The 24,788-nt window shown below is 37.9% G+C and overlaps 1 protein-coding gene across 2 annotated transcripts in view; it reads left to right on the top strand.

Annotated features, from left to right (window-relative positions):
* Positions 1-24,788, top strand: part of MED13 (mediator complex subunit 13) — a 122,301-nt gene that overhangs the window by 82,285 nt on the left and 15,228 nt on the right. For both annotated transcript variants that reach the window (XR_010343345.1, XM_012445468.3), the window contains exons 14-24: positions 119-333; positions 621-817; positions 1,850-2,766; positions 9,395-9,556; positions 13,358-13,581; positions 15,628-15,817; positions 16,778-17,240; positions 18,854-19,073; positions 20,013-20,204; positions 20,696-20,919; positions 24,474-24,616. Coding sequence is in view for 1 of the 2 variants with exons in the window: in XM_012445468.3 (XP_012300891.1) it covers positions 119-333; positions 621-817; positions 1,850-2,766; positions 9,395-9,556; positions 13,358-13,581; positions 15,628-15,817; positions 16,778-17,240; positions 18,854-19,073; positions 20,013-20,204; positions 20,696-20,919; positions 24,474-24,616 (3,147 nt within the window). In the remaining variant the exon portion in view is untranslated. The remainder of the gene's footprint in view (positions 1-118; positions 334-620; positions 818-1,849; positions 2,767-9,394; positions 9,557-13,357; positions 13,582-15,627; positions 15,818-16,777; positions 17,241-18,853; positions 19,074-20,012; positions 20,205-20,695; positions 20,920-24,473; positions 24,617-24,788) is intronic.

Here is a 24,788-nt window from a genome sequence, read left to right on the forward strand (position 1 = left end):
TGTCCTCGAGATAAATTTGCAAACTTTTAATCTCAAAAAAGCTCCCCACTCCCTTTGTTTTAAACAGAGTCACCTATTTTTAGCCATGTGTTAAAATGTATGTTTTTATTAAATATAGGCACTGCAGATCTTCATAAAATGTATCCTACACCACCATCATTGGAACAACATATTATGGGATTTTCCCCAATGAATATGAATAATAAAGAATATGGTAGTATGGATACAACACCTGGAGGAACTGTTCTAGAAGGAAATAGTTCTAGTATAGGAGCACAGTTCAAAATTGAGGTTGATGAGGGATTCTGTAGCCCCAAACCTTCTGAAATTAAAGTAAGTATTTTTTTTTCTAGAAGAATAATTCACTTGTTATATTTTCTTATAGAATTAGTTTGTTGCTGTATTCAAAAATTCTTTGATAGTTTTTGCCGTTTTGTGGCTAAGTTGAGGACTGAATTGTTGTGTCACTATTAAGATTGCATTTATGGAAAGAATAGGATTGCATTTGCATTTTATTTTGTTTAAAGAAAGGAAAAAAGGTCCAGAGCTTGTTTGAGTTTTTTGTTTATTTTTTTCCCCAGAAGATAAGATACTGAAAACCTGCCATCTTTATATTGTAGGATTTTTCTTACGTCTATAAGCCTGAAAATTGTCAAATTTTAGTGGGATGTTCCATGTTTGCACCTCTAAAAACTCTACCAAGCCAATGTCTGCCCCCTATCAAATTGCCAGAAGAGTGTATTTACCGTCAGAGTTGGACTGTTGGAAAATTGGAATTGCTTCCTTCAGGGCCTGCAATGCCATTCATCAAAGAGGGGTATGATTTATGTTATTGTAATGGTATATAAATGCTTATACAGCTTTAATTTTTTTTGTAGATTTACCTGGCATGCTGGAAAAAGAAAATTGGTTTTTGAAAATTCTAAAAATTATTTCTGGTTAATCAAGTATAATGATTGGCGAGGAACAGTGCCTCATGCTTGTATTTCTAGCACTTTGGGAGGCCAAGGTGGATGGATCCCTTGAGGTCAGGAGTTTGAAACCAGTTTGGCCAACATGTGAAACCCTGTCACTACTAAAAATAGAAAAATTACCCAAACGTGGTGGCATGCGCCTGTAGTTCCAGCTACTTGGGAGGTTGAAGGACAAGAATCACTTGAACCTGAGAGGTGGAGGTTGCAGTGAGCCAAGATCGCACCAGTGCACTCCAGCCTGGGCAACAGAGTAAAACTTCATCTCAAAAAAAAAAAAAATTACAATGGTTAATTGAGTATGGATAAACTATTGAAAAACTTAAGACTGTTCTGCTTAATTTGTATTCAGAAGTAGCTTTTCTTTTGGGCTGCAATTTAAAATCACTCCCATTTTTACATTTGCCTTATTTTCCACACTTTTCACATTTTACCATATCTGAATTTGTCAGTTTTAACTCAAGGCTAAAAAAAAAAATCTGTATTTGAGATGTCTTATAATGCATCTTAAAATTATAATTTTTCCCTATTTACACATAAGCATCTCTAAAATCATTTTTTTATAGTCAGTAGCATATTATAAGTATTTATAGTAAATGAAATTTATAGATAGTAAATATAGATGTCTAGGTGTGTATTAGTGTATACAGTTTATTAATGATTTTTGAACTTGATTGATCCTTAGCCCACACAATTACTTAGAGTAGATACATTAACCGGAAATAAGAATTGACTCTACTTGTAATTCTTGCAATACTTGTCCTTTCATAATTTCCTATGTAATTGAAAAACATTTGGGACATTTTTAGTTGTATTTCACATTACTAATATGTTCCTTTATGTATGTATTTTATTTTCTTTTACCCTGGTGATGATAGTGATGGAAGTAATATGGATCAAGAATATGGCCCTGCTTATACACCTCAAACTCATACTTCTTTTGGAATGCCTCCTAGCAGTGCACCTCCTAGTAACAGTGGAGCAGGAATTCTTCCTTCTCCATCCACCCCTCGATTTCCAACTCCAAGGACTCCAAGGACTCCTCGGACTCCTCGTGGAGCTGGTGGACCTGCTAGTGCTCAAGGTTCAGTCAAATATGAAAATTCAGACTTGTATTCACCAGCTTCCACCCCATCTACATGCAGACCCCTTAATTCTGTTGAACCTGCAACTGTCCCTTCCATCCCTGAAGCACACAGTCTTTATGTAAACCTCATCCTTTCAGAATCAGTTATGAATTTGTTTAAAGACTGTAACTTTGATAGTTGTTGCATCTGTGTCTGCAACATGAATATCAAGGGTGCCGATGTTGGAGTTTACATTCCAGATCCAACGCAGGAAGTACAATATAGGTGTACCTGCGGCTTCAGTGCTGTCATGAACAGAAAATTTGGAAACAATTCAGGATTATTTCTTGAAGATGAACTAGATATCATAGGACGCAATACAGACTGTGGCAAAGAAGCAGAAAAACGTTTTGAAGCTCTCAGGGCTACCTCTGCTGAACATATTAATGGAGGACTAAAGGAATCTGAAAAATTGCCTGATGATTTGATATTATTGCTACAAGATCAGTGCACTAACTTATTTTCACCCTTCGGAGCAGCAGACCAAGATCCTTTTCCTAAAAGTGGTGTAATTAGCAATTGGGTACGTGTTGAAGAGCGTGACTGTTGCAATGACTGCTACCTTGCTTTAGAACATGGGCGTCAGTTCATGGATAACATGTCAGGAGGAAAAGTTGATGAAGCACTTGTGAAAAGTTCATGCTTACACCCCTGGTCCAAAAGAAATGGTAAGTATGCTAATAAAATACTTTCTTGTTTGCTTATTTCCCTTTAGTTGTATGACTTTGCTTTTATTTCTTAGGAAAAAGTATTTAAGGCAATTTCCCATATAGTAAATAAAGATATTTAAAGTTGGACTTAAAATTCTTTTAAGGATGACGTTTTTAAAGGGAAAATTTCTTAGCAGTTTTAGTTTAATTTCACCAATAAAAGTATTGTTGTTATAAATCTGTAATTATATACTTATGTAGGAATATAAAAGGCACTTTGCATATGTTTATTAGCACAACATTACTAGTTGTCTGCTTTATTCAACGTTCTTCCACTCATTAAGTATTTGCTGGGCACCTCGTACGTGCGAGATATTTTCCTAGGTTCACTGTTGAACAAAACACACATATTCTTTTTTTTTTTTTTAAGATACCTTATTTTTTAATATTTTTTATTGCAATTTAGGTTCTGGGGTACATATGCAGAACATGCAGGATTGTTGCGTAGGTACCTACATGGCAATGCGGTTTGCTGCCTCCATCCCCGTCACCTATATCTGGCATTTCTCCCCATGTTATCCCTCCCAAACTCCCTACCTCCCGCTGTCCCTCCTCTAGGACCCCCCTCAACAGACCGCAGTGTGTGATACTCCCCTCCCTGTGTCCATGTGTTTTCATTGTTTCAACACCCGCCTATGAGTGAGAACATGTGGTGGTTGATTTTCTGTTCTTGTGTCAGTTTGCTGAGAATGGTTTCCAGATTCATCCATGTCCCTACAAAGGACACAAACTCATCATTTTTTATGACTGCATAGTATTTCATGGTGTATATGTGCCACATTTTTCTTGTCCAGTCTATCATCGATGGGAATTTGGGTTGGTTCCAGGTCTTTGCTATTGTAAACAGTGCCGCAATGAACATACGTGTCAAAGCACACATATTCTTTGCCCTTTTTGAACCTATAATTTAGTGGAGAAGATAGGAAATAAACAAAAAATTGAAAATTTTTGTGAGTTATCATTATGAAAAGCTGTGGATCTGGGTGAAATAACCTAAAGAGTAATTATAGATAGAGCAGTACAAGGATGGGGCTGACATTTAAAGGTGGGGAGGGAGAGGAGGAGCCAGGGACGGAAATTGAGAAGAAAGTTGGAGGAAAACCATGGGAGTATGGTATCCTAGAAATCAAGTATAGGGAATCTTTAGAAGAGAGTGATCATCTCTATCAAATACTGTGATACATTAAAGGGAAAACTGAGACAGGCTATTGGATGTGACCACATAGAAGTTGTTGGTCACCTTGATAGGCAGTTTCAGTCAACCTGATTAGAGTGGGTTCACAAGAGAATGGGATGAGAAGCAAACTTAGACAATTTTGCAGGGACTTTTGCTGTAAATAGCAGAGAAATTGGATAATAGGGTTAAAAGAGGAGGTTTATTATTATTTTTTAATGGGTGCATTGGGAATGATCCTATAGAAAGGAATTTTTTTTAAATAGACAAATATGGCTTATGCCTGTAATCCCAGCATTTGGGAAGCTGAAGCAGGCAGATAATTTGAGCCCAGGAGTTGAAGACCAGCCTGGTGAACATGGCAAAACCCATCTCTACTAAAAAATACAAAAATTACCTGGGCATGGTAGCACATGCTTGGTGTCCCAGCTACTTGGGAGGCTGAGGTGGGAGGATAGCTTGAACCTAGGAGGTGGATGATTTAGTGAACCATGATTATACCACTGCACCCCAACCCATTTGACAGACAGAGTGAGACTGTCTCAAAAAGAAAAAAATAGCCATGTAACGCAAGGTCGAAAGAAGTAAAAATCAGCGCATCAACAGGAGAATAGTTAAGAAATCATGATAGTACAGATGGAATGTTATATGGCTTCTGAAAATGGATACTTTTGTATGTAACAAATAGATGAATCTTCATAATAGTGTTGAGGAAAAGAAGATGGAACAAATCCCAGAAGATTACATATAGTCAGATACCCTTTAATAATATCTTTAATATATTACCTTTAATAAAGTTCTGAAACAAGCACAACTAAATATATTATTATTATTATTTTCTTTTTTTTGAGACGGAGTCTTGCTCTGTCTCCAGGCTGGAGTGCAGTGGCGCAATCTCGGCTCACTGCAACCTCCGCCTCCTGGGTTCAAGTGATTCTTCCGCCTCAGCCTCCCGAGTAGCTGGGACTACAGGCGCGTGCCACCACACCTGGCTAATTTTTTTTTTTTTTTTTTTTTTTTTTTTTTGTATTTTTAGTAGAGACGGGGTTTCATCATGGTGAGGATGGTCTTGATCTCTTGACCTCATGATCCGCCCGCCTCGACCTCCCAAAGTGCTGGGATTACAAGCGTGAGCCACCGCGCCTGGCCTTAAATGTATTATTTACATGCACATAAAATTGAGGATATTGGTTAATTCTTGAAATTTCACGTGTCCAAAAATGACCACAAGATAGGATAGGAAGAAACATATAATAAGATTGTTTTTGGTAATGTTCTAGTTCTTGGACAGTGAGATTACAGTTGTTCATTTTATTTTATTTTATTTTATTTTACTTTATTTTATTTATTTTTTTTTTTGAGATGGAGTTTCACTCTTGTTACCCAGGCTGGAGTGCAATGGCATGATCTTGGTTCACCACAACCTCTGCCTCCTGGGTTCAGGCAATTCTCCTGCCTCAGCCTCCTGAGTAGCTGGAATTACAGGCACACGCCACCATGCCCAGCTAATTTTTTGTATTTTTAGTAGAGACGGGGTTTCACCATGTTGACCAGGATGGTCTCGATCTCTTGACCTCATGATCCACCCGCCTCGGCCTCCCAAAGTGCTGGGATTATAGGCGTGAGCCACCGCGCCCGGCTCATTTTATTATTAAAGGAAATTTTTGAACTATAAGAACAACATGTGGACCAGTGATTAAGTTTATGTACATGACATAATTTCAGCATTTATCCAATTATTTATTCTCAGGGACCAAATTTAAAAAGGGAAAAATATAAATAAATATCATAGGTGTTCAAAAAAAAGGAAAGATTATTTTAAGCCATATAGAGTAGTTAAGAACATAGGCTGTGGACTCAGACTACTTGGGTTTGAAACATGACTCTAGCACTATATACTACCTGCTACCTTAGGCCAAGTTAGTTAACCTTTCTGTGCCTCAGTTTCTTACATAAGGGTCAATAATGGATTTACTTTACAGGGTATTGTGAGAATCAAATGAAATAATACATATAAAACAGAGCAGGCTGGGTGCGGTGGCTCACGCTTGTAATCCCAGCACTTTGGGAGACCAGGGCAGGCGGATCATGAGGTCAAGTGATTGAGACCATCCTGGCCAACATGCAAACCCTGTCTCTACTAAAAATACAAAAATCAGCTGGGCCTGGTGGTACATGCCTGTACTCCCAGCTGCTTGGGAGGCTGCGGCTAGAGAATTGCATGAACTCGGGAGACAGGTGTTGCAGTGAGCCGAGATTGTGCCATTGCCCTCTGGTGTGGGCGACAGAGTGAGACTCCATCTCAAAAAAAAAAAAAAAAAACAGAGCAGCTGATTCCCCCACCTTGGCCCCCCAAAGTGCTGGGATTACAGGCATGAGCTGCCCAGGAGTTCGAGACCAGCCTGACCGATACAGTGAAACCCCATCTCTACTAAAAATACAAAAATTAGCTGGACATGGGGGTGCATGCCTGTAATGCCTGCTACTTGGGAAGCTGAGGCAGGAGAATCGCTTCAACCTGAGGTGGAGGTTGCAGTGAGCCAAGGTGGCGCCACTACACTCCAGCCTGAGCGACAGAGCGAGACTCCATCTCAGAAAAACAAAAAACAGTTTTTGGCACATAGTAATAACTCAAATGTTAGCGGTGGTAATGACTCTTTATTTATTATTGTTTTGTTTTTAAGAATCAACTTATTTGCCAAATAATGGAAAATACTGAGCTTTACCTGGTATGTGTTTTTTGAATAACGGTAAGCAATGATGTAAATATAAAGCTGCAGACATAAAAATTAATTTCTTCTTAAGAACTTGTCCAAAGAAAGTAATTTAGTACAAGAAAGAGAGAAGTGAGGCCAGGCACCATGGCTCACACCTGTAATCCCAGCATTTTGGGAGGCCAAGACGGGAGTAATGCTTGAGACCAGGAGTTTGAGACCAGCTTGAGCAACATAGCAAGACCCCGTCTCTACCAAAAAGAAAAGAAAGAAAAGCCTTTATATTTCAATTAAAAATTTTCAGTATTAAAAACAAATAATGTTGGAAAACATAAATGTGCAATATTAGAATACTTTGATTAAATTATAGTAGCATCATAAAATAGTGGCAAGCTCCTGCATTAGAGCCCTTGGCCTAATTGTTTCCTTGGATGTTCGTTTTCCAGGTATTTATGTGGATAACTCTGTCTCCTTTAAATCTTGTCAGATGTCATCTTCTCAATATAAAATTGTAAACCCTTCTTCATGTTCTCCATCTTGCTTTCTTTCCATAGTGTTCCTATTACCTTCTAACATAACAATAAAATTTATTAATTGTTGTTTCCTACCCCCATTAAGTACACACTTTTCAAAGTTCTGTGTAAAGGCAAAGGTTTTTGTCTATAAACACCTAGAATAGTGAACACAGTAGATGATCAGGATATTAAAATAGTTGTTTGGATTTATTTAGTTTTAACATCTTGAGAGAAGGTATGTTTGAATTTAAAAGTCTACAAAGTATAGTTTGTATATTTTAATGGCAACATTTATTTTGTTGAAGATAGAAAAGGCTCTGTTCTAATTAGAAAAAATACGTACTTGCTGAACAAAAATTAATACCATACAATTTACCCATGTAAAATGTACAATTTACTGCTGTTAGTATTCAGAGTTGGAGAGTCATTAACACAGTTTTAGAACAGTTTCATAATAAACCCCTACCCTTTAGCAGTCACTGCCTTTTTCCATCCAGCCTTCTTTCCTAAGCTATAGACAACCATGAGTGTGTTTTCTGTCTCTCTAGATTTGCTACTTTTGGGCATTTTATATAAATAGAATTATATACTGTATGGTCTTCAGTGACTGGCTTTTTTCACCTTGCATAATGTTTTCAAGGTTCATCCATGCTATAGCACATATTAATACTTTATTGCCAAATAATATTCCATTGTATGAAGATACCGTATTTTATTTACCCCCTTCATCAGTTGTTGGACATTTAGGTTGTTTACACTTTTTGGCTGTTATGAATAGTGCTCCCATGAACATTTGCATATAAGTTTTTATATGGACATGTTTTTATTACTCTTAAGTGGACTCATTGAGTCATATTCTGTTTAATCTTTTATATATATATATATATGGAATCTCGCTCTTGTTGCCCAGGCTGGCGTGCAGTGGCACAATCTTGGCTCACTGCAACCTCTGCCTCCTGGGTTCAAGCGATTCTCCATGCACCGCCATGCCTGGCTAAGTTTTGTATTTTTTGGTAGAGACAGGTTTTCACCATGTTGGCCAGGCTGGTCTCAAACTCCTGACCTCAAGCAGTCCACTCTCCTTGGCGTCCCAAAGTGCTGGCATAAGCCCACTGCGCCCACCCGATAAAATTTTTAGGTATAGGAAATTAAGGCCAATAATGATAAATTAGGCAAAAGTAATAACGAATTAAAATGGAATGATTTAATATAGCAGTGTGATTAAACAGATTTAGGGTACAACTGGACCATTCTGGGGGCCACATTTGTTTTATCAATATCATTTAGTGATTTTTCTTTGAGCCATTTGACATTTATGAGGAGCACCTTTCTGTATCACCATTATGTATAAGTTTATAAAATGTCTATGGATAATATACTTTTTAGCAGTGTGAGCAAGTTACTGTATAATTTCTATATTTTAGAGTTGTCAAAGTCTACTGTTTTTCAAATTAAGCTTTAACTATTATAACCAGTCATATCTATCTATTCAGTTTACCATAATAGTGCTAATTATGGGATATAGTTTCAATGTGAGGCAGACTTCTTTCTGGTAAAATACCTACAGCACCAAAACAGCCAGCATAAATGCAAAAATAAATATATTTGATTAATTTCTAAATTTCATTAATCAGCTAATGAATGACTATGGAGATAAGTTAACAATAATTTTTTTTTTCTTTGAAACGAAGTCTTGCTCTGCCACCAGGCTGGAGTGCAGTGGCGCAATCTGGGCTCACTGCAACCTCTGCCTCCCAGTTCAAATGATTCTTCCGCCTCAGCCTCCCGAGTATCTGGGACTACAAGTGCGCACCACCACACCCGGCTAATTTTTTTGTATTTTTAGTAGAGATGGGGTTTCACCATGTTGGCCAGGATGGTCTCGATCTCTTGACCTTGTGATCCGCCCGCCTCGGCCTCCCAAAGTGCTGGGATTACAGGCATGAGCCACTACGCCCGGCAACAGTAACTTTTTATTGTGTGTCTTTTTGGTTCTAAGTATCTAGAAGAGCCATTTCTATAGATCATCTTATAGAACTTAATCAGTTCTCTGCACAGGCCACGGTTTAATCTTCTTGATGAAGGAGACCTGAACTTCCCTATGTGTATTTTGTGTTATTTTAAAATTTTATTTGTGTTGGCAATAGCAATTCTTAATTACTTTTTTTTTTAAATGCTTGTAGATGTGAGTATGCAGTGCTCACAGGATATACTTCGAATGCTCCTCTCTCTTCAGCCAGTTCTTCAAGATGCCATTCAGAAAAAAAGAACAGTAAGACCTTGGGGTGTTCAAGGTCCTCTTACTTGGCAACAGTTTCATAAAATGGCTGGCCGAGGATCTTATGGTAAGTAATTTATAGTGATATGTAATGACTGATTTTATATCAGTCCTCAGATTTCTGTGCCCAACTAGAATAAGCACATTAGTCTTCTTTAAATTTTTTTTGTAGTATATTCTTAAGGCCACCCTGGTCCAATCCTAGCTTTTTTCCCCACCATTTCCAACATTCAGCTTACTCAACTCTAACTCTATTTCAAAAGGAGTGGCTTCTCTTAGGTCCGTTTTTACCCATAGGGAGCTTTCCCTCAAGATTTTTCATGAAGAAAGGGACATACTGCGAAGATTTTCTTTCAAAGGCAAAAAAAAAAAATGCTTTTGTTTTCAATTATTTTACAAAATTAAATGAAAAAGGGAGATGGAGTGGGGAATGAGGGTTATACTAGTGATAAGGGGCCCTAAGGTCTTCATTTAAAAAGAATTACAACAAAGAAGAAATTTGCTAGTTGTGACTAGAGTAGTAAATGAATACTCTCAATAGGTATGCAAATTTATGGTCAGCTGTGATGAAAAGAACATTCCAAATATTTGAACTCTTTGTTGAAGATTGTCTCTGAAAGGTGGGCTGTAATTGGAGTTTTTAAAATATATTTGGAATAATACTTATTAAAATTGAAATCTTTGACCTTTGTTTATTGATTCGAAGTATATATGAAAGTAGTAGATTTGCCTATATTTTCCTTTTCTCCCTCTTTTAATGGCTTAATAATTTAAATCTCATTACAAAACTAATATTCTGTGAAAAATGGAGGTCCAAGAAAATATATTTTGTTTTATTTATTTATTTTTTGAGACAGAGCCTCGCTTCGTCACCTAGGCTGGAGTGCAGTGGTGTGATCTTGGCTCACTGTAACCTCTGCCTCCCAAGTTCACACAATTCTCCTGCCTTAGCCTCCTGAGTAGCTGAGATTTCAGGCGCACACCATCATGCCTGGGCTAATTTTTTATATTTTTAGTAGAGGCAGGGTTTCATCATATTGGCTAGGCTTGTCTCAAACTCCCGGCCTCAAGTGATATATGCCCACCTCGGCCTCCCAAAGTGCTGGTATTACAGGCATGAGCCACTGCACCTGGACAGAAAATACATTTTAGTATAAACCTTTACATTATTTTAGAAACTAAGATAGTAAGCATTTATTTATTTATCTCTGTACCTTAATGATTTTGGAGATCATTTCTATCTGCACACATGGAGATTATCTTTTTTTTAATGGCTATATGTATTCCATTGTTCTTTACATATGATAATATATTTTACCAATGCAGTGTTTATGAATGTAGAGATTGTATCCACCATTACAGCTATTTTTCAGTAACGTACACATCCCTGGCTTTAAAGAATGGTGTATTTTTATTTTATTTATTATTTTTTTGAGATAGGGTCTCATTCTGTCACCCTGGCTGGAGTATAGTGGCACAGTCATGGCTCACTGCAGTGTTAACTTCCTGGGCTCAAGTGATCCTCCCACCTCAGCCTCTCAAGTAGCTGAGACTAATGTGCGTGCCACCACACCCAGCTAATTTTTGTATTTTTTGTAGAAATGAGGTTTTGCCATGTTGGCCCAGGCTGGTCTCCAGCTCCTGGCCCCGAGTGATCTGCCCACCTCGGCCTCTCAAAGGGCTGGGATTATAAGTGCCCAGCCATGTATATTTCAAGGAAAAACAAAAAGCTAAATTACTCTCTGTAATACTTTTTTTTTTTTTTGAGACAGTCTCGCTCTGTTGCTCTGGCTGGAGTGCAGTAGCATGATTTCAGCTCACTGCACCCTCTGCCTCCCCAGTTCAAGCAATCCTCATGCCTCAGCCTCATGAGTAGCTGGGATTTTAGGCATGCATTACCACACCAGGCTAATTTTTGTATTTTTAGTAGAGATGAGGTTTCGCCATATTGCCCAGTCTGGTCTTGAACTCCTCGCCTCGAATGATCCACCTATCTAGGCCTCCCAAAGTGCTGAGATTACAGGCATCAGCCACCCTGCCTGGCCCCTGTATATCAATTTGAATTCTTACCAGTTAAAGTGCCTATTTTCCCAAAGCTTTGCCTAGTAGGATGCTGAGTCAGTGGGTGAAAAATGGTTATTTCCTATTATAGTTTGAGAGATTAAATGGTATAGACTGTGGGGATAGATTTCTTGGGTTTAAATTCCTGCTCTGCTGCTTCTTGTAAAATACTAGAGAAATTACTTAACTTGTTCATTTACGTTTTCTCATCTCTAAAATGAAGTTAGTAATAGTTTCTGCCTTGTGTTTTCTTGTGAGGATTAAATGAGTCGTACATGCAAAGAGCTTTGAATAGTACCTAGCACATAGCATTATCATTGTTTGCTGTTACTAATTTTAAATTGCTTTTTTTAATGAGAAAGAGCATCTTTTTATGTGTAAGAGATATTTTTGTTTTGTACTCTTCATGTTCTTAACCCATTTTTCTATTAGGTTGTTGGTCATTTTCTTTTAAAAAATTTTTATTGTGGTAAGAACACTCACCAGGCATGGTGATTCACACCTATAATCCCAGCACTTTGGAAGGCCAAGGTGGGCAGATCACTTGAGGTCAGGAGTTTGAGACCAGCCTGGCCAACATGGTGAAACCCTGTCTCTACAAAAAATACAAAAATTATCCAGGTATGGTTATGTACGCCTATAATCACAGCTACTCAGGAAGCTGAGGTGCAAGAATTGCTTGAACCCAGGAGGTGGAGGTTGGAGTGAGTGGTGATTGGGCCACTGCACAGCAGCCTGGGCAACAGAGCACGACTCCATCTCAAAAACAAACAAACAAACAAAAAAACTAAAAAAAAAGAATACTTCGGCCGGGCGCGGTGGCTCAAGCCTGTAATCCCAGCACTTTGGGAGGCCGAGGCGGGTGGATCACGAGGTCAAGAGATCGAGACCATCCTGGTCAACATGGTGAAACCCCGTCTCTACTAATACAAAAAATTAGCTGGGCATGGTGGCGCGTGCCTGTAATCCCAGCTACTCAGGAGGCTGAGGCAGGAGAATTGCCTGAATCCAGGAGGCGGAGATTGCGGTGAGCCGAGATCGCGCCATTGCGCTCCAGCCTGGGAAACAAGAGCGAAACTCCGTCTCAAAAAAAAAAAAAAAAAAAAAAAAAGAATACTTAACATGAGCTCTTAAGTTTTTTTTCCTATTTTTAAAATTATATTATTTTTAAATGTATAAATAGAGATGGTGTCTCACTGTGTTGCCAAGGCTTGTCTCAAACTCCTGGGCTTAAGTAATCCTCCTGCCTCAGCCTCCCAAGGTGCTGAGATTATAGGCATGAGTCACAGCACCTGGCCTACAGTGTATTTTCATGCCAAAAATTTAAATGCAGACCAGGCATGGTGGCTCCCACATGTAATCCCAGCACTTTGGGAGGCTGAGGGAGGATTACTTGAGCTCAGGAGTTTGAGACCAACCTGGGCAACACAACAAGATCCCATCTCTACAAAAACTTTAAAAATTAGCCAAGCATAATGGCACACACTTGTAGTCCCAGCTATTCAGGAAGCCGAGGCCGGAGGATTGCTTGAGCCCAGTAGGTTGACGCTGTGGTGAGGCATGATTGTGCCACTGCAGTCTAGCCTGGGCAACAGAACAAGACCCTATCTCAAAAAAATAAATAAATAAACAGACTTGTTCAGGAGATTTCTAGCTGTTGAGAAGTCTTGATCAACTGGCATTAAGTATTTTTTGTCTTTAATAAAAAAGTTTCACTAATAATGACTTCATTAACTTTTGACATTTAAATAAAAAGGAGACATGTCTTGTTTTTAAGTGTTTCTTAAAATACATCTTTCTTATTTAGGAACTGATGAATCCCCAGAACCACTGCCAATCCCCACATTTTTGTTGGGTTATGATTATGATTATCTGGTGCTTTCTCCATTTGCTCTTCCTTATTGGGAGAGACTTATGCTGGAACCCTATGGATCTCAAAGAGATATAGCCTATGTTGTACTGTGTCCAGAGAATGAAGCCTTGTTAAATGGAGCCAAAAGCTTTTTTAGAGATCTTACTGCAATATATGAGGTAGGTGTTTAAAAAGAGATGATATTTTAAAACTACCTTATGATTTATATTGTTATATATATATATATGTATATATATATATGTGCATATATATATATGTATATATATATGGCATACTGGTAAATTTAGTTGATTGGGACACAGTGATGATGTCAGATTAGATGTTTATTTCTCATACTAGCCAGTTACATTCTTTGCTGAGTTTGACCCAGTCTGTTAGATGTGTATGTTGTGGGTCAGAGTGGCTATATCCCTATTGGAGGAAGAAACATTGAGGGCATATAGATATATATCCCATTTAATGTGACCTTTTCTAAAACGAAGGGTAACAATGTTAAATAGCCAGGAAAAAAATTACATTTATAAAAATTCTAGTCTTTATTCTCTAGAATTTCAGGTAGTGACACTAGACCTCACTTTTCTCATATGCAAAATAAATTTGGCCAGGCACAGTGGCTCACGCCTATGATCCCAACACTTTGGGAGGCCAAGACGGACAGATCCCCTGAGGTCGGGAGTTTGAGACCAGCCTGACCAATATGGAGAAACCCCATCTCTACTAAAAATACATAATTAGCCAGGCATGGTGGCGCATGTCTGTAATCCCAGCTACTTGGGAGGCTGAGGCAGGAGAATCGCTTGAACCTGGGAGGCAGAAGTTGCGGTGAGCCAAGGTCACGCCATTGCACTTCAACCTGGGCAACAAGAGTGAAACTCCTTCTCTAAATAAATAAATAAATAAATAATTTTTTAAAACTATCTATGCTAGATATCTCTAAGGTCCATTTCAGGTCTGAAATTCTTGCCTATTCTTTTAAGTTACAATTCTCATGTATCCATCACCAGGCATAATAATTGTAAATTATAAATGTTATGGTACATAAAATCTTACTTTATTATTCCCTTCTTTTCCCACAAAGGCTTGGAAATTTAGTCTTTAAATTTTGATGCATTTTACACTCTGAATGTTAGTATATGCTAGTTTAGCTTCCTTATAAAATTTTCCACATAATTACAAGGTCTCTGTAGTGTGTTTTTAATAAATAAACATTTCCCAAAGGGTGTTATTTGGAACATTAGTCTGGTAAAATTCTCTCAGAGGCTTGGCGCAGTGGCTCATGCCTGTAATCCCAGCATTTTGGGAGGCCAAGGCAGGTGGATCACCTGAGGTCAGGAGTTCGAGACTAGCCTGACCAATATGGTGAAACCCCATCTGTACTAAAAAATACAAAAATTAGCTGGGTGTGGTGGCGGGCGCCTGTAATCCCAGCTACTTGGGAGGCTGAAGGAGGAGAATCACTTGAACCCAGGAAGCGGAGGTTGCAGTGAGCCAAGATCATGCCATTGCACTCCAGCTTAGGTGACAGAGCAAGACTTTGCCTAAAAAAAAAAATTCTCTCAGAAAAAAAGTTCCGTAGGCTTGCGGAAACATTGTATATTATATTATCTTTTAGAGAGTCACAATTCATATTAGGTTATTAAAGGTTTTGAAATTCTTACAGTAAAAAAGTCTTCTAAATTTGCTTAATCCAATGTTATAAATTTATCAGACCATTAGGCTTCTTATAACAAAAATCAGTGGCTCACAGAACTAGAGGGAGAGAGTATATAAATGTATTTATATACCAATTTTTATTTTGCTTTGATTTAGGGATATGTGTATTTATAATACATGAATTGGAGTTAATATATACATAAAATGACTGCATTTTTATGCTTTTTTATTTCTGCATTCTGCAAGCTTTTATTATTCAAACCAAATGGTTCTAGTGTTACCTAGGTGTTTTTTCATTAGAGATATTTTAATTTTGAAAAAAATTTAATGAATTTCTAATGTAAAAATGAAAAAGACCTATAGCACTATTTCACCTTTGATACGTTTATTTTTTTGCCCTACTTCTAGAAACACCCTTGATATTTTTATCACAACTGTGAATTGCAAATGGTTAAGCTTATTTTAAATAGCTTTCATACTTTGTTTTATAATATGTACCTAAAATATTATAATAAATTTACTAATTCTGCTTTCTGTATGTATATTTGTAGTCCTGTCGATTAGGTCAACATAGACCTATTTCTCGACTGTTAACAGATGGGATCATGAGAGTTGGATCTACTGCATCAAAGAAACTATCAGAAAAGTTGGTAGCAGAATGGTTTTCTCAGGCAGCTGATGGTAACAATGAAGCATTTTCTAAACTCAAGCTTTATGCACAAGTCTGCAGATATGATCTAGGTATTGAGTTTGTATTTACTGTATAAGTCTAGTATTGGCAAAGTGTGGCCTGGTCCACCAGCTGTTTTTGTAGATAAAATTTTATTGGCACACAACCATCCTCATTTATTTATGTATTTTCTCTGGCTGCTTTTGTGCTACAACATTGGAGCTGAGTAGTTATGATAGAGTCTGTGTGGCTGTAAAGACAAAAATACTATTATATGACCCTTTACAGAAAAAGTTTGCTGATTCCTAATGAGGGATCCCATCAAGTATGAAGAAATTGTGGGTTATAAACAAATATTCTGTTGCTTCTGTAGGGTCTGATGGTTTATTAACATTAAGATTGTTGATTTGTTACAGTTTAAAGATAAAATAATGTATGGTTAATCTGTACAAAACCAAGAAATAATTCTTTGTTGTGCTAAGAAAATGGCAGCTATTTAAGACTTGCTGATTACACTTTTTTTTTCTTTCATTGTACCTATGTGCAACTGTACGGCTTATAAATACTCTTGAAATAAGTATCAGTGGACTTCCTTTCGACTTAATCCAAGGAGATACAGAACCAAACTATTGAATCTCATTAGACAGTCCTATAATTTGAACCTCATAATAACATTATACCATTTTATGTTTTTATTAGCTCCTAATGTAGTCAATATTTATTTGATTTGTGATTTAGAAACCCTTTGAATAGTTTGATGAATATTGCTAGATAACTTTTCTTACATTTAATTATACTTAGAATTTTGTTAAACTTTCATTAATTTTGAGTGAAAATTCCATTTTAAATATGTTTCTTCTTCAGTTTCTAAGGGAAAATAGAAAGTAAGTATAGATCACACCATTAGCAAGAAATTCAGGGGCTATAATTACCAAGAAAATATCAACTGGATTATTTTATTTACACAGTACAATTAAAAAAAAAAACAGTCGGTAAAATAATTAAATTTCCTACCTGTTTTTATCCTTTAGGTCCTTATCTTGCTTCCCTGCCATTGGACAGCTCTCTACTTTCCCAGCCAAATTTAGTTGCCCCTACAAGTCAGTCTTTGGTTACTCCATCTCAGATGGCAAATACTGGAAATGCTAATACTCCATCTACCACCTTAGCATCTGCAGCGAGCACTACTATGACAATGACTTCAGGTGTTGCCATATCTACTTCAGTTGCCACAGCTAATTCAACTTTGACCACAGCTTCAACTTCATCTTCATCATCCTCCAACTTGAATAGTGGAGTATCATCAAATAAACTACCTTCATTTCCACCCTTTGGCAGTATGAACAGTAATGCTGCAGGATCCATGTCTACACAAGCAAATACAGTTCAGAGCGGTCACCTAGGAGGGCAACAGCCATCAGCTCTACAGACAGCTGGGATTTCTGGAGAGTCATCTTCACTTCCCATTCAGCCACATCCTGATGTGTCTGAAAGGTACCTTTAAAAATACTGATTCTTGCAGAAATATAAAAAAACGATGATGCTCCTTTTTTTTCTTTTTTGAGACAAAGTCTCATTCTTTCATCCAGGCTGGAGTACAGTGGTGGGATCTCCACTCACTGCAACCTCTGACTCCCAGGTTTGAGCAATTCTCCTGCCTCAGCCTCCCAAGTATCTGGAATTATGGGCATGTGCCACCACGCCTGGCTAATTTTTGTATTTTTAGTAGAGACAGGGTTTTACCATGTTGCCCAGGCTGGTCTGGAACCCTTGGACTCAGCAATCTGCCTTCCTTAGCTTCCTAAAGTACTGGGATTACAGGCGTGAGCCACCATACCTGGCCTAGTGTTGAATATTTTATTTATAAAATTGTAATGTAGATTCTTCATAAAGTCTTTATCATAGAATTCTAGAATCAGAGGGTGGGAATTAAGAACTTGAAAACCATATAGTCCAATACCATATGACATTTGAGTCTTCTGTGGCATAACTATAAGTAGATTTGCCTGTGCAGTTCATTCTAGTGATTGAGAAGTCACTATTGAGCCAGTCTGTTCGATAGTGCGTCCTGTTAAAGTTTGGAATCTCAGCTCTGCTCTGCCGTTTACCTGCTTTGTGACTTAGAGCAAGCTCTAATTTTGTCAGCTTGTTTCCTTATCTGTAAACTGAGAGTAATATGATACAATATACATTAAGTACTTTACACAGTGATTACAATTTATTTATGGTGACAAGAATGATTATGACAGCTCTCCTTTTATGACAAAGGTGTTTTGTGAGCTTTCCTTTTGGTTTATAGGCTAGGTTGGCCAGAGCTTAATTATATCTGTCAGCTACCTGGGATGCAGTTGTGCCCAAAAGTACACTCATATATGGGTAAAAAACCATTACCCAGATTGATTTACCCATCTTGAACATCTGAATAGATCTGAAGTTTAAAAAAAATTAAATCACCCATCAGAGAATGAAATTTGTTCATTGAAGCTATGAAGTATGAAATAAATGTATATAAACTAAAAATGGGACCAGGTAAAGTGGCTTATGCCAGTAATCCTAGCATTTTGAGAGGCCAAGGCAGGAGGATTGCTTGAGACCAAGAGTTCAAGAACAACCTGGTCAACATAGTGAGACTCTATCTCAAAAAATAAGAATAAAAAATACATGTAGTCTAAAAATGTACTAGAACATTGAATAAGTCTAGAAATGTGTTTTATTTCTGGTCTAGTTCTACCTGTACCCAACTTTATAAATTTGGGCAGCTATTTGAGATAGTCTCAGACAGAGAGACCTATCTTTGTCTCAGTTTATCCCTTAAACTCTAAGCAGTCTTTGGCATCTAATATTCTATGGTTTAATAATTTTTTTTTTTTTTTTTTGGTACATGTAAGGCAAGACCTCTTAAGGCAAGCGTCTTTATACACTGTGAAATTCTACGTACTTTATTTATGGTTCACTTTGGCAAGAAAGAAATGTCCTTCATTTTCAGAGAGGATTTCTCATACCTCTCACCAAAAAAGAGAGAGAAGGGGGATATTAAGAACCTGCTTAGATGCTGTCCCAAGCACATACAGTACAACTTTTTATCTTATTTCTACCTTAAATTTTAGCACGATGGATCGGGATAAAGTGGGAATCCCCACAGATGGTGATTCACATGCAATCACTTATCCACCTGCAATCGTTGTTTATATAATTGATCCTTTTACATATGAAAATAAAGACGAGAGCACTAACTCTTCTAATGTGTGGACGTTGGGGCTACTTCGATGCTTTCTAGAAATGGTCCAGACTCTTCCTCCTCATATCAAGAGTACTGTTTCTGTACAGGTAAGAGTGATAAATGTTGTGAGTTAAAATTATGTAAAACAGTTTGATGTCAGAAGTTTCAGATACTGCTTTTCTGTATTCAAATTGATTATCTAAAAGCTAAGTTATATTATATTGATTTTACTTAAAGTAATATCATAATAGAAATCTTAGAGAATTTATAAAAGATAAACTTCACAGTCATACCACAGTAATATTACAGAATAAAAAGATTGCATTAAGTACATTAAATGTTTCTTCTGTGTTATTTTATAAACCAATTTTTAAATTTGTAATCCTAAATAGAAAAATGTAGCATGTACCTAAACAAGACAGGTTACCAGAAAAAGAGAAAACAATTAGCCATATTGTTAGAAGAAATTTGGAATTTATTTTATAGACTTCAACAGGACTAATCAGTGGCAGTATTAATTAACATAAGTGTTATATAGAACATTTTATAGTTTTTTTTTTTTGCCAGACTGGAAGGCAGTGGCTCGCTCTTGACTCACTACAACCTCCACCTCCCGGGTTCAAATGATTCTCCTGCCTCAGCCTCCCAAGCAGCTGGGACTTGAGGTGCATGCCACCACACCCAGCTAATTTTTGCATTTTTAGTAGAGACGGGGTTTCACCATGTTGGCCATGATGGTCTCAATCTCTTGACCTCGTGATCCGCCCGCCTCAGCCTCCCAAAGCTCTAGGATTAGAGGCGTGAGCCACTGTGCCTGGCAAGAAAATTTTAAAGGTTTTAAATGGTACCTTAGTTCAGGACCCATTGGTAAAATTGGCTGCTTATTAAAAGCCTCCGTAATAGATAAGAAAATAATCCTTAAATTTTCATTTAAATTATGTTTTGTTTAAATTTTCTAGTAAAAAATGTTTAGAGTTTTAGACCCACAGTTCCTTTGATTCTCTTTTGGAAGTTTAACATTTGTAATATTTGCCTATACTTCTTAGATTATTCCTTGTCAGTACCTGTTGCAACCTGTGAAGCATGAAGATAGACAAATCTATACCCAGCATTTAAAATCCCTGGCTTTTTCGGCCTTTACCCAGTGTCGGAGGCCACTTCCAACATCAACCAATGTGAAAACATTGACTGGCTTTGGTCCAGGTTTAGCCATGGAAACTGCCCTTAGAAGTCCTGATGTAAGTATGTTTTTCATGATCAAAGTTATTGAATGACTATACATACTTCCCCCCGCCCCAGCCCCGAGATGGAGCTTTGCTCTGTTGCCCAGGCTGGAGTGCAGTGGGGTGATCTCGGCTCACCACAACCTTGGCCTCCTGGGTTCAAGTGATTTTCCTGCCTCAGCCTCCTGAGTAGCTGGGATTACAGGCATGTACCACCATGTCCAGCTAATTTTTTGTGTGTGTGGCGTTTCGCCATGTTAGCCAGGCTGGTCTTGAACTCCTGACCTCAGGTGATCGCCCACCTCTGCTTCCCAAAGTGCTGAGATTACAGGCATGAGCCACTGCATTTGGCCAACATTTTTATGATATTATGCAAAACTATGTGCAATTTTTTGTTTAGCTCTCATTTTCCAGTTATCTTATTGGGTAGATAATAATTACGTTTTCAATGCAATATTTCCCTAAGATTGTACAGTATCATAATACCTTAATTTTTTATTTTATAGAGACCAGAGTGTATTCGACTTTATGCACCTCCTTTTATTCTGGCTCCAGTGAAGGACAAACAGACAGAGCTAGGAGAAACATTTGGAGAAGCTGGACAGAAATATAATGTTCTTTTTGTGGGCTACTGTTTATCACATGATCAAAGGTGGATTCTTGCATCTTGCACAGATCTATATGGAGAACTTTTAGAAACTTGTATCATTAACATCGATGTTCCAAATAGGTATTTGTATTTCCCTAAATGTATCATATTATTCCATTTTTTAAAATTCATGTATATATATATATATATATACACACACACACACACACACACACACACACACGTACACACAAACATATTTTGTTTCATTTTTAATGAACAGAAACCAGTTTGAAGGTTTTATGTGTATTAAAATATTAAGATGGGGTATTGTGGGTGCTTTTTACTTTTTTCTGTAGTGAATGTTTATGTTGTATAACTAAGATAATTAAAAATAATTGTGATTAATCTATTATACAAACAAAAAAATTAAGGTCCCTAATTTCTGAATTATAAAGCTTGAGACAATTATTTTAACTGAACGTTTTTAAAAGATGTAGTTAGAAAACTCTTCTGCAATTAACAAATGGTCTAGTAGGCCAGGTGCAGTGTGGCTCATGCCTATAATCCCAGCACTTGGGAAGCCGAAGCAAGTGGATCACCTGAGGTCAGTAGTTCGAGACCAGCCTGACCAACATGGAGAAACTCTGTCCCTACTAAAAATACAAAAAATTAACCACTTGTGGTGGTGCATGCCTGTAATCCCAGCTATTCGGGAGGCAGAGGTAGGAGAATCGCTTGAACCAGGAGGTAGGGGTTGCCATGAGACAAGATTGCATCATTGCACTCCAGCCTGGGCAACAAGAGCAAAACTCCATCTCAAAAAATAAAAATAAAAAATAAATAAGTCTAGTAAAGTATCTATAGAACATTTAAACTTTACTCATGTATCATCTAAGATACAGTCCCTAATTAACTGAATAAGTTAACTTCCTTTCCTAAAATTGGCGATTTAAAATTTTACCATTTAAATGTTAGGATGTAGCCGGGTGTGGTGGTGGGTGTCTGTAATCCCAGCTACTTGGGAGGCTAAGGCAGGAGAATCACTTGAATCTGGGAGGCGGAGGTTACCAGTGAGCCAAGATCACGCCATTGCATTCCAGCCCGGGCGACAAGAATGAGACTCTGTCTCAGAAAAAAAAAATAGTTTGGTTGTCTTCAGAATGTGATGGCCGTTTTAGAATTCTCCTTGGCAATAAATATCACGTCTAGTTATTTAAGAAGGATATAACTAATAGGTCCCAACAGGTGAGCCTCATAATGAGTTATCACTTAATAATCATTTCAAGGCTTTACTAAAGCCTTGAAACATGTTTTCAAGGCTAGTGAATGCTCTTCAGGAGAACCTGAAAAGCAAATCTGTGAAATGATTTTTAGTTTTAAGATTTGGGTTCTGGCCAGGCATGGTGGCTCATGCTTGTAATCCCAGCACTTTGGGAGGCTGAGACAAGACAGATCACTTGATTCCAGGAGTTTAAGACCAGCCTGGACAACATGGCAAAACCCGGTCTCTGCAAAAATACAAAAATTTGCCTAGACGTGTAGTCCCAGCTACTCAGGAGACTGAGGCAGAAGGATCACTTGAGCCTAGGAAGTCGAGGCTGCAGTGAGCTGAGGTTGCGCCACTGCACTTCACCCTGGACAACAGAGTGAGATCCTGTCTCAAAAAAAAAAAAGAATTTGGGTTCTTTCTTTGATTTTCTTCTTTATTATATAATGGTCTGTTCTTTTTAGGTGAGAAATTGAATATATGCAGAAATATCTAATGATTATTAGGTCTGAGTTATGCGGGGGAAGAAGAATATAGAAACATTTTATATTATTGGTTATAAAGATTAACAAGTCTATTAACCTTTATAATATAAACCGTAGAACAGTGCTTCCTATCTTATTTCCTGGATACAATTTTGATTTTTTTAATGGGATATTTATACTAATTAAGTGAGCTTGGGAAAGAATATGCTAATCTGTGAAGTATGAGAAAGTAGAGAAAAAAAATACCGCCCTTTTCATCATCAAAATAGTGTTACCATTTTACTATCTTGATAAAGTAGAAGTGAGAGAATAGTTAAAAGGGGCAATGATGGGGCTGGGAGAGGTGACTGTCACCTGTAATCCCAGCACTTTGGGAGGGCTGAGGTGGGCAGATCACCTGAGGTCAGGAGTTCGGGACCAGCCTGACTGACATGGTGAAATCTGGTCTCTACTGAAAATACAAAAAAATTAGCAAGGCATGGTGGCACATGCCCATAATCCCACTACTTGAGAGACTGAGGCAGGAGAATCGCTTGAACCCAGGAGATGAAGGTTACAGTGAGCTGAGATCACGCCATTGCACTCCAGCCTTGGTGTCAAGAACAAAAATCCGTCTCAGAAAAAAAGGGGGATTTGGGGAGACAGTGATGGAGTCAGACCTGGGCTCAAATCCCAAACCCGCCACTACTGATCTTGGAAACCAACTACCTTAGCCAGCTGAGTTACAGCTTATCTGTAAAATTTGGAGGATAATTTTATTTGTCTCATAGAGTTGTTAGGATGAAATGAGGTATTACATATAAACTGGGCACAATGGATGGTGCATAGTAAGTACTCAATAAGTGATAACCACTGTTGGCAGGTCACGGTGGTTCACGCCTGTAAAATCCCAGCACTTTGAGAGGCCGAGGAGGGTGGATCACAAGGTCAGGAGTTTGAGACCAGCCTGGCCAACACAGTGAAACACTATCTCTACTAAAAATACGAAAATTAGCTAGGTGTGGTGGCATGCGCCTGTAGTTCCAGCTACTCAGGAGGCTGAGGCAGGAGAATTGCTTGAACTCGGGAGGTGGAGGTTGCAGTGAGTCGAGACTACGCCATTGCACTCCAGCCTGGGTGACAGACTGAGACTCCATCTCAAACAAACAAATAAATAAATAAATAAAGTGATAGCCACTGTTGCTCAGCCATAGAATGTTTATGTTGTATATTTACCTAGTGAAGGACATGTATGCAGAAAACATATAACAATGTTGTTTGGACTCAGATGGGTGGTGTTTTGGCTATTCTTCAACTATAGCATAGAGCAGAGATTGCTTGCTACAGACCATTGACCAAATCTGGCTATTCCCATTTGAAGTACTGGCTCTTTAAAAAAAAGTTTGCAGGGATGGGCACAGTGGCTTATGCCTGTTGCAACACTTTGGGATGCTGAGGTGATCTGCCATCATCTGAGGTCAGGAGTTGAGAACAGCCTGACCAACATGGTGAAACCCCCTCTCTGCTAAAACTGCAAAAATTAGCCAGGTGGCTGTAATCCCAGCTACTTGGGAGGCTGAGGCAGGAGAATCACTTGAGCCCAGGAGTCAGAGGTTGCAGTGAGCCAAAATCGTGCCACCGCACTCCAGCCTGGGTGACAGAGTGAGATTCCATCTCCAAAAAAAAAAAAAAAAAAAAAAATCGCTGGTGTAGAGCAGTATTTCTGACTAATTGAGTTGTTTTATAGACAAACTTTTTGAACAGTTTTATAAATTGTAGTGTGAATTACAAAAACAAACTTACATGCCAAATCTATGATTTTATGAATATTCTCGCTTAAGACTTGTGTAAAAGTGTGAAGCACTAAAATTAAGGGACCTGTTTTTCACAAATTTGAGCTGTCTTAAAATGTCATATAAATTTTAGAAATATTTATAACTCTCTCTTTATTCATACAATAGGGCTCGTCGGAAAAAAGGTTCTGCTAGAAAATTTGGTCTACAGAAACTTTGGGAGTGGTGCTTGGGACTTGTACAAATGAGTTCATTACCATGGAGAGTTGTAATTGGTCGTCTAGGAAGGATTGGTCATGGAGAATTGAAAGGTAAAATTGTGCTTTTATTAGTATTTAAATTTCCGTTTCATGTTAATTCATGCACTGTTCAGACTACATCTAGGTATATCTGTTGAATAAAATGCAAAGGTTATCAAGTAAGGAACCACATATGTGTAGGCCACAAATGGCTTAATTCAAATTTTAAGAAGACATTTTACTA

Source organism: Aotus nancymaae, unplaced genomic scaffold (genome assembly GCF_030222135.1).
Source record: "Aotus nancymaae isolate 86718 unplaced genomic scaffold, 86718_ANA_hifiasm-v0.15.2.pri h1tg000018l, whole genome shotgun sequence".
NCBI classification, from domain to species: domain Eukaryota; kingdom Metazoa; phylum Chordata; class Mammalia; order Primates; family Aotidae; genus Aotus; species Aotus nancymaae.